The sequence below is a fragment of the Chanodichthys erythropterus genome, chromosome 23 (genome assembly GCF_024489055.1).
Source record: "Chanodichthys erythropterus isolate Z2021 chromosome 23, ASM2448905v1, whole genome shotgun sequence".
Lineage (NCBI taxonomy): Eukaryota > Metazoa > Chordata > Actinopteri > Cypriniformes > Xenocyprididae > Chanodichthys > Chanodichthys erythropterus.
This window is the reverse complement of record NC_090243.1, coordinates 13,268,202-13,286,155: the sequence shown is the minus strand read 5'-3', so window position 1 is coordinate 13,286,155 and position 17,954 is coordinate 13,268,202. Positions and strand designations below refer to the sequence as shown.

The window sequence follows — 17,954 nt, the reverse complement described above, 5'->3', positions numbered from 1 at the left end:
TTCCTTAGATGTGGAAATATTAAGACTGGGAATGGGGCAGTCTCTCAGTCAATCTCAGAGGCAGCACTAAAGTGAAATGACCAAACCAAACGTTTCCTCCATCCAACACAAACATGGTTAAGTCCCTTATGTGCTGCTTCATGGTTGACCTCAGTGTGTGGGCAAAGTGTGTAAAACGAGGACAGGGTGCAGGAATTCCAGTGAGGACACGTCTATGAATTTGAATCAATTTTTTTTTTTTTTCACCAGGGACATAGCATGGTGGTTGGGGACTCGGAATGCATGCAGACGCAAGTTACTGACAGAGGAAACCCATCTTGAAGACCCATTATGAAATGGCCTCTATGTCCAATCACATTGGGAGAAATGACTCTTTTTCCATGTGATTCGGGGAATTCCGTGAAAATAACTATGAGTTTTCAGTTCAAGCTCCAGTAATATTTTATGATAGAAATTAAAGATGAAAAACAAATAATTATTCTTGTAAGATTAATAGGATAATGTGAGCTGAGGGTGTGTCAACGTTGTAAAGTGTTTCTCGTTCTTTAGATTAGTATTTGTCTTGTCAGCATCACCTCATCAGTTGAAGAATATTTTGATACTCAACCACATTAAAACACAAACAAGTGTCTTAATGTGCTAAATAAACTCTTCTAAATTCTTCTAAACAATTTGGATCCATCAAACTAACCTAATATTTGGAGAAACACTTTTTTCCACAACTATTTTCATGGAAGTTTTTTTTTTTTTTTTTTATCCAGTCAGACACAAAGAGTGAGGACACAGCAATGAACAACCATTGGAGTTGATAACAGTTTGAAAGTTATCTGCCCTCAGAGTGATGGACGAATCCATCTGTCCTCTTTCATTACATTACATGACACTCAGAAGCCAGTGTCATGATACCCATGGGACAACGTTGAGCACTTTATTATTGATATAAAGTGTGTCAAGTATTAGCAAGTGATTAAGAGCATTGCTCATCACATCTGCTCTTCATTAATGTTTTTGTTAGTGGAAATTTGGATAAAAATTGGATAAATAAGAAGTGACAGCTTTTAATCAATGCCATCCCAGTAATGAAATGCAATCCTGTACAGCCAAAATCTCATCTTAAAATATTAATTTTGCTCTAATGCCTGCATTAGGCAATTCTGGCAGGCTTAATAAACTTGAAATAGAATTGGGAAAAGTCAATAAAGAATTCAATTACCCTCAAGCAACTCTGAGGAAACTGCAGTGTTTTCTTTTTCAGTCTCAGGCAAAACATCTCCGTCCTCAAGGACACTCTTTACAAGTTCTCTCTCTGTAGGTTGTGTGAAAGGGAGAGAATGGTGTTTATAATTGTTATAGTGATGGTCAGAGGACAGTTTTTATGGCTTCAGTATCATCAAACTGTTCAGGACCCTAGTTGTACTGTGAGTGTCTCATTTTTGTGTCTTTCTGGACGGAGGTGTGTAAATTCACCATGAAGGACAGTGAGTGGATGTTCATGGTACAGTAGCATGTTTGAGGGTGGTCTGATGATTGAATAAGAAATAATGGAGTGAGCCCATGCAGAAATGGCACAGCACAGGCCATGCTTTACAGCCAAACACAAAGCACACTTGAGGAGAGGAGGAGAGGGGAGTGTCCACTTGGTTCGACGTGCATTTCTGATTAAAAGTGCAACTTATAGTGCAAGAATTTCTTCATAACAAATGTTCATTGGTAACACTATGTATGTATAAATCAGATATGTACAAATCCTTATCAACTGCTGTAATAATTCCAATGTTCATTATTGAATATTTGATATGTTCAATGTTATTCCATACACCTGTGATATGTTACACCAATCTATCCAAAGAGGAAATGTGTATATTTGTCCTGGACCCAAGAGAAGTGAAGCGGGTGGAAATATTCAGGGCTCTACATGCATTCTGACTTGTTCAATATCTCTGTGGCTCCAGTTTTCACATTCAACCCCCCTGCACCTGTAACTCTATCTGTCTGCTGGCTTATGAGGCCCCTGGCAGGACCAGATAATACCAGATAGACCTGCATTTCTCATATTAAAATGATATTCCCCCCTTTTCTACTTTGGAAGAGATCCTGAAATGCTTCTAAGCCCCTGTGGTATTTATGTGGATGTTTTTAGAAACAGTTTACTTTAACCCTTTTCTAATTAACTTCCAAACCAATTACATTAGGTTGCACAGTTTAATATTCAACATATCCAATGAAAATCAGAAATTAACGTTCAACCAGAAGTGGACTTGAGGTAAAGTGAGAAGCAAAGCTGTTCATCTCGCACTTCCTGTGATTTAGCTCTATGAGTTTGTTTACTTACTAACTGGACCAATGCTATTTGGCAGACCTAGAAGAGAAATGAGAGAAAAGATTATATTGATCAAAGTACATAACATAAGCAACAGCAAAAACATTCATTTTAAAATGTAATAAAAAAAAATTTGGAGAACAGTGAATGGGGAATTTCCTTTGAACGATGGAGAACTCTTGCAGACAATGCTCTGGTGGCAGAAAGAGAGCAGAACTCACGTCCCTGCCATGTGCCATCGATCTAGTGTGCGGCATCTAATCTCTCTCTCTGATCTTTGCTTCATAGGGACAGTTAAGAGTCAAATTTATGACCTTTGGAAGGAGGGTTGAGAAATCACTAGGAAAATAGGCACCTGCAGGCACCTCCAATCGAACACGAGTGAAAACAGAAAGATAGAGGAGGGAAAGGAGTAGAGAGAACAACCTGCTTAGCGAAATATAAATGATAACGTCATGCTTTGGTATTCACATCTATTTTGCCAATACCAAAGAGAGTCCCTCATTGATGAAATTCTGTATGATTTTCATTGATGAAATCCTAGAAATCTTTCACACTTTCACAGAAGACTTCATGCAAGTTCAACTGTGCAAACTATAGCACATGAGAGTTTTACTTGGTTTTGTTTTATTACCATTATTATTATTATTTACATTTTTTGGTCACCTAAATTTTTCACTGACCCCTATAGCACCCCCTTGTGGTCTCCTGGGTGTCTCAATACCCCAGTTTTTTTATATATGGCAACAATGCAACAGCACTAAATTCTTAATTTTTTTTTTTTTTTTTTTTTTTTTTTCAAAAGGAGCGCATCCCCAAGTCTCTGTGATATTCTGATTCCTAGATACAGCAAGGCTTGGTTCCTTCTGTTAATGCAAGTCTATGAGATTTTTTTTTTTTTTTTTTTTTACTTGAATGTCATCATGGAAAAATTGATGCTGATGCTGGATCTGACACCACAGAAACAAATACAGACGTCTCTATATACTCTAAACAGAATCAACAGTGTAACACAGCACCTCTCATAGCACATTGTCCGCTCTCTTTGCTTTAAATACAGTCAGGCTTTTAGTCATGGTTCACATTCATCCTCACGATTCATGTAAGTGCTATACAACCTCATTTTTAATTTATTTATTTATTCACCTCTCCTCTTTTGAGTTGGACAGTCGTCCGCCTGAGACGGACGCAAAATATCATGTGTCATATCATTAGATTACCTTTCAATCACAGCGGTTTTCAGCCCCCCTCACCTGCTGGAACTCTCCATTATGTCAGAGAGCAGGAATCAAATTGTGAAGCCTGATGCAGAAACACATTAGGCTGCTTATGTTTATTGCACACTCCATTGATTTTTACCATCTGAACTTCTGCACTCTGGGGTCATTCGAGTCTCCAGAATCAACTGATGATGGGCAGGGGTGTGTGTGCTAAATGAATATATATCCAGGAAGATTTGTCCATTTTTCCTGTACATGATTTTACATGTTAGATTTTCATCTTTTATGATAGTGCCTGTTTAACACTGAAATGATCTGAATGGCCTCTTTACACTGTCAGAATTTTTTTGTAAAAACCGTATATATATATATATATATATATATATATATATATATATATATATATATATATATATATATATATATATGTCTCCGAGGAGTCAAGGGAGGCAGTGCCTTTTTTGTAGTATGTGTAATTTACATATTACAAAAATAAACCAAAGCAAATATTACAAAATGTGACATTAAAAAGTGGACAAATTGCTTGTTTTTCTAAAGTAACACTGGTCAACAGCAACACCAGTGAGTGAAGTTACAGTAGGAGTCCGCATCTCTCTTGCCTCCCCTGAGCCCACTGAGTTTTAACAGACTCCTTAAAGCATGTGGGGGTTTGGTGGGGGGTTTTTGAGAATGAATGGGGAAAAGTTAGGTGAGAGGAAGCAATGCCTCCATCACACTATAACTGGATGTGATTGATTCATGTGATAAATCCTGCCTCTTGTTTTTGTGTGCATACCACAAATCGGTCTGAATGAACAAAATGATGGCATTAATGGGTGGACTAATTAAAAAGTAAGTAAACAACTCAGCCATTTAGATATCAAAGCTTTATGTCACGTATGTTATGTTTCAAAATTAAGCTTGAAATGGCCTGAAAACATGATGACTGTTTTTTTTTTTTTTTTTGTCTGTGACCAACGTTTTCCAAGCTTGATGATTGACTGATGAAAATATATTTTAAAATATTATTAACTATTACTACTACAACTATTAAACAAAACAGTTTACAAATAAAATATATTGTTTAAATTGTTACTGCCTTTAGTTATTATTTTGGAATAAATGTAAAAATGCATTAAAGGCAAACTTGATGAGACTTTTACTTGGGTTTACATTGCCTCTTCATTTCAAAACATCACTGCACTCCACTGATCTAAAAAAAAATAATTTAGAATTTTGGAGATAGTTTGCCAAAAATTTAAATTTTATTTATTTAAATTTATTCACCCTCATGTCTTTACAAACTTGTATGACTTTCTTTTTATTTTTAATTTTTTTGCAGAACAAAAAAGAAGATATTTTGAAGAATGTTAGGAACCAAACGATTTTGGTCTGTAAATATATCTAAATACCAATTCAGATGCAGCTTCTGAAAGAATTCATGGCTGTTGTAGCCTTAAAGTTTGTTCATTCCTTCATACATTTCTTCTATTCATATTTTTAACAAATACTTCCTTGATATTGTGTAAATCTACCATTCCATAAATTAATAAGACCCTTTTCTCACAATCAAGCAATTATGCTGTCAAAATACACCTGCAATGTTGTATGAACCTGCACAGAATGATAAAGAATAGAATCTCTTGGGGAAAAATCCACCCACACACACCTAAACACATGTTATACTGACAGTTAATTTTTCAGGCTTCCTCCCAGAGGTTGACGGGACGTAATTAACCCAACCTGGGCAAGATACCAGATCTGTCCTGCCCTACATAACACACTCACTCGCCTGCCAAGTCATCCAGCTTGAGGGATTCCCGCTGGACGGCATGAAAATTGTGACGACTTCCCTTTTTTCTCATTTGAAAGCCAATCTGTTCCTTAACCGCCCACTTCCGTCACCAACGAAAGGACAAAACCCTCTGTGATTCTTTATTTCATGTTTCATGTTGGAAACAGATCTAGTTGAATTGCTGGTGGCCTCATTATTGTTGTACTAGTAGAACAACACCCTGACCTTCATAGAGTCTCATCTGTTTGCTTTTTCTGTCCACCTGGACATTCCGGCAAAGCTTATCTACAAAATTTCTACCCTAGGCAAAGTTTGTAATTACTTTCCCTGGCCACTTACATCTCCTGGCCATCCATCATCCGTTTTCTACATGGACGTGAGGCCTGACATGCACAAGCAACCGTGTGGCTCAAAACGGAAGGAAATGTGACAATCCACACCGTCGGCCAACCTCTGCTACAGTAACGGCACCTCCATCTGAATGTCTTACAGGGCAGAGTGAATAGATTTGTACGGGAGGTGGCATGTATGAAATAGTGCCTACGATGAGTCACAGTCACAGTTAAGATTCTGGGAATGCGACACACGGCGGAAAATCCTGTGATGGAAGAAACAAATATTTGAAAGAGAGATTACCGTTGCGGCAGCACAGAGAAAGATGTGGAAAAGGCAGAGTAAACAAACCAGGTCCCATGGGGGAATAAGGAGAACATAACACAAAACAAAGAAAGGGAAAAAAGACAGAAAGAGAGAGGGAGCGTAATATGCTTTCCGAATTGACACTACAAGAGTCAAGATGGAAATGGTAACCGTGGTGGTTGTGGAAGATATGCAACCAGGGTGGAGATGTTAAAATGAATAATTAGATAACACAAATGGTACAAAATAACTATCCTCTTCTGGGAGAAGACAAGATGGCCACCTGGCCCTTCAGATAACACTAATTAGAGCATCCGTACGGCAGTGGAATGAGGATCGAGGACACGCTTAATTACACTTCAAGATCGTTCATGTTACAAAAGAAGAAAGGCAAACATCTACAGGACTAAGTGTGCTCTAAGGCTGGAACTGTCTTCCTCACTTCCTCCCTGTGTGTAAGTTCTTCCTATAAGAAAGTTTGCATGTCTGAGGATGGCAGGTGGGGGAGGAAGGGTACAGCTGTTATAGTTCCAGCCCAGGAACGAACCGTTTGATTCAAGGACGCCGAACAACGGCAGGCGAACAAACTGACATCTGGCAGCCCTTTACTTATGTACACTAATTAAAAAACAAAACCAGCCATCAGTTGTACACTACGGCACTGCTGATAATAATTTACTCTCATTGCGACTGTCATCTCCAGATGTGTTGGGCTGTCTTTGCTAGCTAGGCTGAACAGAGGTAAATGAGGTATTATGAATCTCCTCCCTCGGTGGATCTCGCTCAAGCGTGATTTCCATGGCTCCTGTTGTATACCGAGTGGAATTTTGTATCCAAATAATTAAATGTTAAAAAGCTGTAAAATCAATAAGTCGCATAACAGCATATATCATGTTCAGCTTTAATCCTCACGGACTGAAGCCGAGGTAAATGAGGAGCGATAAAAACCGTTACTGAAACTGTGTCGGGACACATCTCTCTCTTTAAGTGCTTTGATCGCGAGTAATTTACAAGGCCAGACCGGTTTGATTTGAAGTTTCATTTGCACAGTTTAATCCTTCCAGGACAAGAGGAATTAGTCAGTTCTCTGTACAGAAGTGCTGTCTTAAACCACAGAGTATTACTCAGCAGAGACGTGGAAAACAATTAGCATTGCTTGCTAATCCTCCCATTTTTAAACGTTAACAGGGGCTTGCTGATCTTGTGTGCGTGAACCATATCAAATGCCATTGCTTCGCTTGGGAAACAGCAGGCACAGTGCAGATCAGACCTTATTTTGACTCGCGTCATGAAACCCTACATCAATCTGACAAGCCATAAAACACACAAACATTAGTCAAGTTTAAGAAGGCATTTTAGATTCAGATCAGCACAGGCCAGAACATTGTGTGTGAGTCCCGTTGCCGCCTTTTCCAGGAGGGAGAAAATGGGGGGCACCCTCATCACTTCCCCTCTCCTCGAGAGCAGAAATGGTCTGTCATGGCTAATTCTCGAACTGATCGCTCTCCGACTCGCCGTTCCGATGTGAAGCGAGAACCTAGCCACTTCCCAGAAGTCTGAGCATGATTTGACGAAGAGTGATATCCAACACTCTTTCCTCAATCTCAAGCTCTTTTCTTGAATTGTCTGACCCACTTGGACTAGCAGAAACTACTCTGCTCTCCACCAACACAAAAAAATTAAGAGCTAATACTACATACTATAAATGACCAAACTAAAATTACTCATAATTTAAATGAGTAAAACTGCAGTCTAGATACCCATATCTATTTAAAAACTGTGTGTATATATATAAACCTTCAAAATGATGTATGATTTGTTGGAATCAGACAAAAATTTATGAGCTACACTAAATCCCTGTCAACCAAGTCAAAACCAAATATCTGTAGGAAAAATATATATTTAACTTTTTTTTCTATGATACCACAATTGTTAAACAGACAGCCTATATATTAAGACCTACTGTACTGCACGGATCTAATATAATGTTACACATCAGATGTTTTCCCCAACAGTTAACCAAACATTCACTTCAATACTCACCAAGACAGATATTTTGAAATACTGTAATTCTGTGTATATGTGTATATCAGGATTGCGTTTTGTGTCTTTTGTTTTGAGATTGTTTTGTTGAAACATCAGAATGAGTTTGAAAATCACATTTAATTGGTTCAGGCTCATGTCATTGAGAAGTCACTGTGAATATTCACAAAGTTGCAATTGCTGCGCTTTAAAATGATACCAAACTTGTGCTGAGGGGAGCGCCAGTCATCGAGAAGTGAGCAGAGAAAAACTGCATTTTTCATGGTCAAAGGAAAGGTACTCCTCTCAGAAAACGTAAAAATAAAGATACTTTTAGTTGTTTAATTGCTATTTGGAGCATTGGGATCATTAGACGAGGTCTTAATGAGCTCATTTTTGTGAAAACCTCAAATTCGACCAAAATTGACATTTTTCACTTGTTTTGCCTGTAGCTCGTAATTAGCCAGTGCACATTCTGACTCATTTTGCCAGCATGGGTCACACACACACACACACACACACACACACACACACACACACACACACACACACACACACACACACACACACACACACACACACACACACACACACACACACACACACACACACACACACACACACACACACACACACACACACACACACACACACAAAATAAACCAAATATGAGAATAAAAATAAAAATGAGCTTTAAGTATAAACAATAAAAATAGAAAATGCACTTTTTTAAAATGCCAATTAAAAAAAAGTATTGTGATAAACAGTAGAAATTATTTAACTAAATATTTAGCTTCCATAAAAACACGTAAAATGCCATGAAGCAAGCAACACACTGTTAGCGGTGTTTTGGATTATTGCCATTTCTCACTCTGCTGCATATGCAAACAATCTGAGGGGAGAAAACAGAGAAGAAAAAAAAAAAACACTATAATGCAACCGCTAGTTTTAATTAGTTACTCCATTTGTCTCCACCACATGGTGACACCACAAAGAACTGTTGTAAAATCAGATGCAATTGGTTTTAAAATGACAAACTGCCTTTCTTCTGTCTGAAATATTATTATTGTTTAATCTAATTATTTTGAATCCAAAGGGAATGATCTAAGAGCCTGTCTTTTACAGCTTTATTATGTTATGGATTTCTCACTCTCCTCACACAGGACCATAATAAGGGGTTTAAGGTGAGGCTGTGTTTTATAGTGGGTTCAGAGTCTGTGCTGGCTTTTTTTTTTTAATAATGTCCTGTCAATCTCAGTCCTTCAAAACACTCCACCAGCTCCTAGAGAGTCATGAGGTACAAAAGCTGCCAGGAGGCACACGTCGCTCCACTCATACACATGCATGCACACACACACACACACAAACAGACCCAAACCTTCTAACCTGCTGAAGATTGAAAAGAAAGTTTTGGCATGCACACAGTTTCTGTGCATGCTAAGGTCATATCTGTGATATGTGCACATGCTTTAGTCCCAGAAGCATATGGTGAGTGCTAGTTTACTTCTGGGCAAACATTCTGTGAGTTGGATTGAAGGCTTTGTCTCCTGCCATTTGAAATAAACAGCAGTGGTGGTGTAGTCCCCAGGCTTACAGACAGCACTGGTTTTCTAAAGGCTAACTGTCCTCCTGTTGTATTTCTAACATTTGACATGTACTGTGTTCTTTGAAAGAAAGGTCCTACAAGTGTTCTGCATCTTTCTGAAAGGTAAACACTCCTTAAAGGGATAGTTCACCCAATAATGAACTGCCATCATTTACTACAAAAACTGAAACCTTCAAAAACAACCGAAACATTTTTCATACAGGTTTGGAATGACATGATGGTGAGTAAATGATGACAGCATTTTATTTTTTTAGATGAACTATCCCTTTAACAAATAGCATGAATGCTTCCATGCACTTCCATGATGCTAGTACCAAGATATTCTCTTAAAGGTGCCCTAGAAGTTTCTACAAGATGTAATATAAGTCTAAGGTGTCCCCTGAATGTGTCTGTGAAGTTTCAGATCAAAATACCCCATAGATTTTTTTTTAATTAATTTTTTTAACTGCCTATTTTGGGGCATCATTAACTATGCACCGATTCAGGCTGCGGCCCCTTTAAATCGCGGGCTACCTGCCCTCCCGAGCTCTCGACTATAATACAGTGCATTTAAAAAGTTCAGACAGCTAATATAACCCTCAAATGGATCCTTTACAAGATGTTCGTCATGCATACTGCATGCATGCGTCGGATCATGTGAGTATAGTATTTATTTGGATGTTTACATTTGATTCTGATTGAGTTTGATGGTGCTCCGTGGCTAAAGCTAATATTACACACTGTTGGAGAGATTTATAAAGAATGAAGTTGTGTTTATGAATTATACAGACTGCAAGTGTTTAATAATGAAAATAGCGACGGCTCTCTTGTCTCCGTGAATACAGTAAGAAACGATGGTAACTTTAACCACATTTAACAGTATATTAGCAACATGCTAACAAAACATTTAGAAAGACAATTTACCAATATCACAAAAAATATCATGTAATCATGGATCATGTCAGTTATTATCGCTCCATCTGCCATTTTTCACTGTTGTTCTTGCTTGCTTACCTAGTCTGATGATTCAGCTGTGCACAGATCCAGACGTTAATACTGGCTGCCCTTGTGTAATGCCTTGAACATGGGTGGCATATGCAAATATTGGGGTCGTGCATATTAATGATCCAGACTGTTACGTAACAGTCGGTGTTATGTTGAGATCTGCCTGTTTTTCGGAGGTCTTTTAAACAAATGAGATTTACACCAGAAGGAGGAAACAATGGTGTTTGAGACTCACTGTATGTAATTTCCATGTACTGAACTCTTGTTATTCAACTATGCCAAGGTAAATTCAATTTTTGATTCTAGGGCACCTTTAAGTACCCTGAATGTAAATACAATATATGAATATGACATATGGTAATCATACAATACCATAGTTTACAGTGGGGCACAAAAGTTTCATTTAAAACTGGAAATAAAATGGAAATAAAAAGTTTATGATTGTAATGCAACAAGATGATGATGTAAAATGTATTCATAGGGCTGCTATAATTTATAATAAAACTATTATGTTCAATTAGAAAAATGCAAAATAGAAGCATTCTTATGGTCTGAGACTTTGGAACCCATTTTCTATCAAATTACTATGGATAACAATCCCATGGTATCACCCCAATTTCTGCACTTGGTCACTAAATCTGCAGTAAACAATAATAAGCATTTTAGTTCAACAGAAGTAAAACAAATATGAAATATGTCTGATAGCCCTTCTTAAAGTTGAGAAGTGACTGTGATGTGTCAGATTTCCTGTGAGGACCTGGTTTGAAATTGGAAGTAGGGTAATGGCTTCTGGGGAGACACCATGAGCGCATTGTGAAAGGTAGGACAGCAGTAAGAGAGATGGTTTATGGTCAGAGTAAAAGGACATGTGAGCCTTGTTATCCACAAACATAGAGCCCATATTGTTTCCAGTAAGTGGAATGGGAATGTGTGTGTGTATACTCACAGATATTTGCTGTGCCCTTGGGGATGGGGAGATAGGATCCAGCGCTCCAAGCTCTGGCCTGATAATTCCTCTTACAGCGGCCACAGTCAGGCCCCGTAGTGTTGTGCTCACACTCGCAAGTCAGTTTCTCTTTGTCAAAGATGCAGCTGTTGGCATGAAGGTTGCACTTGCACCTGTCACGGTGAAAGAAAAAAAAAAGAAATAAAACATATGCCCTTGTGGATTTACAATTGTGGAGTTCAATTACACCCGAGAGGGGAGAAAAAATTGGAACCAGCACTTAGAGACCAGGGTGACCTTGTAAATCATTTGCATTTCAAGTAAATGTGCATCTGCATGTAGAGGTATTCTGAAGCTTCCAAAAAGTGACTTCAAAACCTTGCACACGGTGTCAAGGATTCTGCAAAATCCACATCATTATTTTTCTGTTTTTTTTTTTCCTCTCTCTCGAAAGATAGGTTATTTATAATTATCCCACTGGAAAAAAAAATAATTACAGACAGGTCACACTTTCAATGAGAGAAAGAAAATATTCTAAAAAAAAAAAAAAAAAAAAACAATTAAGTGGTGTATATTAGGCATACATGTTGCACCCTTCTTTACATATTCACAGTTCTTATCATTTATAGATTTTGTACTATATTTACAGTCAAACCTTGAACATTTCATGCATTAATACAGTGTATTCACTATAGTTTAAAAATGGTAATCAAATATGACAAGATCTCAGAGTTAAACTGTGTCAGAATAAATTAATCTTAATTATGTCAAATAACACTTAAGCAAAACATGGTCAGGTCAAAGTGTCTGAATAATTTTTGGTTCCAGATTTTTATTAATTTTACTGGTAGTCCACTGTATGAAGAATTTTTGGGTATAATATGTCACAGTTTACTTCATTTTGCTATCCTCACTTACATAAATGAACTATAGTGTCCTGCACCCACTAGTAAAAATATATAAAAAATGTTATCTAGTGTCTGAATAATTTTTGGTTTGATTGTATAATGTATAATACCAGTAAATGCTGAAACACTTGTGAATGTTTTTAATCCTCAGAGGCAGTCATGTTTTAAATGTTGTTGGTTATACATTCATGACGGCCACTGAGGACAACTCCCATGCGAGCATCTGTCTCTCACACACACTTTACAGGGAGGTTTGCTCTCCCCAGTTTCCTCTCTAAGCACGCAAATTGATTTGGTATGCAGAAAGGCAAAAGATGGATATTTCTGTGACACTCATGCAGTACTGACTGTAAAGAAATGTGATGCAGTTATGTGAAACTGTTCTACAGCTAGAATAGAGTAGATTAACTTGTTTATGTGTGCGTCTGTGTTTTTTAGTTCACCTGCAATTCTGTAAATGAAATTGACCATCACTTGCATATTTTATTTTATAACTTATAAACTGAATAACATAATTGTTTTAATCTTTATCTGGATCATAATTATAATCTTTGATAATAATAAAAAGATGGACCAACTTTATATTAGGTGTCTTTAAACTACTATGTACTAACATTTAAATTAATCATTTGATACAATGCACTTATGTACACAGATGTTTTTACATTGTACTTATATTATTATAATTAGCTGCATGCAATTACATCTGTAATTAAAGGATTAGTTTACCCAAAAAATAAAATTCTGTCATTAATTACTCACCTTCATGTTGTTCCACACCCATAAGACCTTCGTTCATCTTCGGAACACAAATTAAAATATTTTTCATAAAATCAGATGGCTCAGTGAGGCCTCCATTGCCAGCAAGACAATTAACACTTTCATTGCCCAGAAAGCTACTAAAGACATATTTAAAACAGTTCATGTGACTACAGTGGTTCAACCTTAATGTTATGAAACGACAAGAATAATTTTTTTGCGCCAAAAACAAAACAAATAATGACTTTATTCAACAATATCTAGTGATGGGCGATTTCAAAACACTGCTTTATGAAGCTTCGAAGCTTTACGAATCATTTGTTTCGAATCTGTGGTTCAGAGTATGTAACAAACTGCCAAAGTCACATGATTTCAGTAAACGAGGCTTAGTTACATCATAAGTGTTTCAAAATTTCAATAGTTCACATGACTTTTGACAAACGATTTGTAAAGCTTCGAAGCTTCATGAAGCAGTGTTTTGAAATCGCCCATCATTAGATATTGTTGAATAAAGGCATTATTTGTGTTTTTTGTTGCTTCATAACATTAAGGTTGAACCACTGTAGTCACATGAACTGTTTTAAATACGTCTTTAGTAGCTGTCTGGGCACTGAAAGTGTTCATTGTCTTGCTGGCAATGGAGGCCTTTCTGAGCCATCAGATTTTATAAAAAATAATTTAATTTGTGTTCCGAAGATGAACAAAGGTCTTACAGGTGTGTAACAACATGAGAAATGAGGTGAGTAATTAATGACAGAATTTTAATTTTTGGGTAAACTAACCCTTTAATTTCAATAATTACAGCTATAATTACACTGTTGACCCTTCCCTTCCCTTTTAAACCTACCTTCCCTTTTAAACCTGTCCCTAACCTTACCCGTATCCCACCTCAGTAGCACAAAGCGTGTTTGCAACACAAAATGAACACAATAAGTACATTGTACTTATTTTCTGATGTAAGTACATAGTAGTTAAAGACACCTAATATATAGTGTGAATAACAATATAAAACTAAAATTTAATATTTGAATACTATAAACCAGTGTTCCAATCAACATGATTAAGTCTGTGATTATGTGTGACTCCCATGAGAATAAGAGAGTACAAAAATAATAATAGAATTTAAATAGAAAAATAGAATGTATGCATATAAATAAGAAAGAAAAAATATATACTGTATATGGCATGAATAATAACAATGGTAAAGGAGAAGACGAAGAAGGTAGAAAATTATTTCTGACTTGACTATCCATAAAGCTTGGGTTATATGAAGCAAACTCCACCCAGAGGTGGAGGTACCCATAAGTTATACATGTCGGCAGTAAAGTATAGCTGTAAATGTAGCCTATTTAGAGAGCAAAATAAATTAAACCTATTACAAAAATTAAAAAAAAAAAAAAAAATCTGAACTGCTCTGCCCCACTTAAAAATTTTATGTAATTATTATATCTGAAATTCCTTGTGGTAACATACAGCATGTCACAGATGCTGTCCAAAGATATTATGTTAGAAAATAACCTGAATTCCTTTAAAGTTGCTCAGCATGATTCTAACAGATTAAAGTAACACTGTTAAAAAAAAAAAAAAAATTCAAAAGCTGATCAATCACTAGTCTTTGATCTAACTTTTTCCAGACTGAGGCTCCTCACGGATTATGGGTATAACTAGGCTCTTGATGTCAGCCATCGCTCTTTCTCACACAGGTGTACGGTCTGCCCAGCATGGGTACAGAGGAGCATTATTAAAACCATTAAAACCGTTGTGTCCGAAGAGATGTGCGTGCAGGGGCTGATAAATGTGATTCACCGAATCACGTTTGGAAGTGACAAATGACTGCTCAGTCACTGCAGGTATACACGGACAGAATAAATGAGGGGGCATTATTCTCCAGACGCCCTAATTTGCATCTCATTTTTTTTTTTTTTTTTTAATTTAACAGAAGGGCATGTCAAATCTCAAGATTCTAGGACATCCTCCTTAAAAGTGGCACCTGTCAGCCAAGCATGAATCTGTTGCTTCTGTGAAATGTCAGTAAGCTTGCATACATAAAATCTCCCACCAAATAATGACATATGATGCAAATTAGTCACTGATATTATGGTGGGTCATTAAACTGCATATAAACAGCAAGTAATAGACTTCTGAGACATATTAAAACTACACAAGAGTAAAAACCATAAAAAAATGGGCTGTTTTACAGGGGCATGCAACATTTCCAGTGGGCAATGAGGTAGTTGTATTATTCAGAATGAATGGCTCGCTAGCCTTAACTAACAAGACTGGTCCAGCGACCGAGCAAAACAAAGCCATCAAGCTGCAAGGAGTTAAAGGCATGCATGGAATTCTGATGAGCCCTTCTTGTTCAGTTCAGGTGGAGGTCTCAGATTCCACGCCGCACTTCTTGTAGCTTGACCTTCATATCCTCTTATCACTAGTAACATTTTAATCACGGTGTTGATACGAGGCAGAGCTGTGCTGCTGATGTAATGAAGGGGACACAGCAAGGGCCTGCCGGGTCTCTTTGCCGTCGGCATGGTACCATCGCTAACAGAGACGAAACATTCTCGTTCCAGTCTGGTCACCAGGGGAGATGAGGTGGAATAGCTGCCTCAAGGAGAAGTGCAGTAAAAAAAATATATATATATATATTTAATTAGACTTTAATGCCAAAGCTGCTCTCCAGGGCTCCACCATAGAAACTGTCTGTCTTAATTTAGCCAGGGCTTTGCCATATTTACATTACAAGCACTGCCTTGTTGTGATAAAAGATTATAGTGCATATGCAATTTGTTTGTGTGAGTTTCTAAAGCAGTCTATAATGTTGTTTAAGGAAGAGATGAACCAAAAATTTAAATTCTGTCATTATTTATATTATTTACATGTCATTGCAAACCTGTATGACTTTTGTTAATGTTTTGTTGATAATTAATATATATATATATATATATATATATATATATATATATATATATATATATATATATATATATATATATTAAATCCATGTTTGTTGCGTGCAATTCCCTATAGCCTATATTAAATATTTGGGAATATCGATTTTCATATTTTATTAGGTTCTTTGATAAGGTTACAATACGAAGGCCGTAGCAACATAACTTGCGTGATGTCCCCAAACCTTTGGCGTCACGTCATGAAAGCGGCGCACCAAGCAGCTCCCGGCGCCAGCCACGACAACAAAAACGGAGAAATAAAAGTGCAGATGGAAGACGAGGTGTGGGAGAAATTGAGGTCGGGAATTTACATAATTAAAAGGAAAAAAAAATCAGGCTGCTAAATCTAATGTTTGGGACCGGTTCTCAGAAATAGCTGCAGCAAGAGACAATCAAGACAGTATCGCTACGACGTGAAGTGCAACTCGTGTGAAACTCGTGTGAAAAAATATACAAACACGAGAGCCACAAAATGAGCACTTCCAGCATGTCAAGACATATTTTCCGTGTGTTAAATAAAACAAAAGTTCAGTGGTTATGTAGCTGTAAACTGTTGGCCAATACATATTTGAAATAAAAAATTATTTAGCCTGTTAGATGAATACAGACGCTGCTTTGTAAATGTTGAAAATGTTTATCATTATCTTGTTATTAATATGACCTGATTTATGGTTCATATTCATAATCGTGTGTTGTTGCCTGTTTACAGGGCGATGTTTCCAAGCACTTTCAGGCTGAAATAAAGGCTGTTTTCATTTATATTACAATGCCTAGTATGTAGGGTGACCACCTGGCTATTGATCTGTTGCAGGACAGTAGATGTGATTTTGCTGAACGATGCGAGACACCACGTGAAACAGATACATTTGTGAATTAAAATGTAAATAGTGATTTACACTTGTTGGCAAACTTGGCATACGTGCCGATTAATGTTTCTGCCGTTGGGTGCCCACACTACAATGTTGCTCTTATGGCAACATTAAATTCAACAAAATTTAATGTTAAATACAACAGAACATTAAATACAACAGAAAATTCTAGATTCACGGCTACACATGCAGGATGACAAATTTTGAGCGCGCAGATAAAATATCTGAGAGAGAGCGCGGGCGCGTCCAGTTAATCCGCCTGTGAGCGGAGATTGCTCGTGCATTTGATGCGCTCTCGTGATACAATAATGCGCTCTCAACATTTTTCATTATAACAACGCCATATAACCCGCATTAAATGAACTATAAACGTGAGAAGAAAGTCGTGTCTGAACGTCGCAATTTTGTATTGGTTAAAACAAATGGAGAATATCTCGTTTTTCTGTAGGTGCTCTACCATTTCCGTGTGTGGCGCTTGATCGCTGCCGTTCGTTGGAAATATTTGCCATCAGAATGGATGATTACATGCTTTAAATCATCGATTTAGGCAGCTTTGAGCAGCTCCTGAGGTTCTTATCTAGTAGGCTATGTGAGATGAAATCCTTGCTGGTTGTTTACTGAGTAAACTGAGTTGATGTCCACTCTCTCTATGATTGCATTGGTTAGTTATTTTCACAGCTAGAATATGACGGCTGCACAAACAGATTTTTAAATGCCTGCCAGTCATAGTTTTTATTATATTTCTTACTGTTGTATTGTAATTTCAGGGATAAAAAAAAAAAAAAAAAAACTACAGACGTAAATGAAATGCTGGACACTACTTAAGTCTTGCGGGACGCGGAACAAAGCTCCCAATTTCGGGACTGTCCCGCGAAATGCGGAACGGGTGGTCACCTTACTAGTATGTATATTTAATGGCTGCGGGTGCGGGGCGG

At 37.2% G+C, this 17,954-nt stretch overlaps 1 protein-coding gene across 6 annotated transcripts in view; it reads right to left on the bottom strand.

Moving 5' to 3' along the window:
- The window catches only part of ntng1a (netrin g1a), a 151,345-nt gene that overhangs the window by 12,724 nt on the left and 120,667 nt on the right, over window positions 1–17,954 (bottom strand). For all 6 annotated transcript variants that reach the window (XM_067377617.1, XM_067377618.1, XM_067377614.1 and 3 more), the window contains 2 exons: window positions 11,533–11,705; window positions 2,333–2,359 (listed from right to left, as the gene is read on the bottom strand). In XM_067377617.1, coding sequence (XP_067233718.1) covers window positions 2,333–2,359; window positions 11,533–11,705 — 200 coding nt within the window. The remainder of the gene's footprint in view (window positions 1–2,332; window positions 2,360–11,532; window positions 11,706–17,954) is intronic.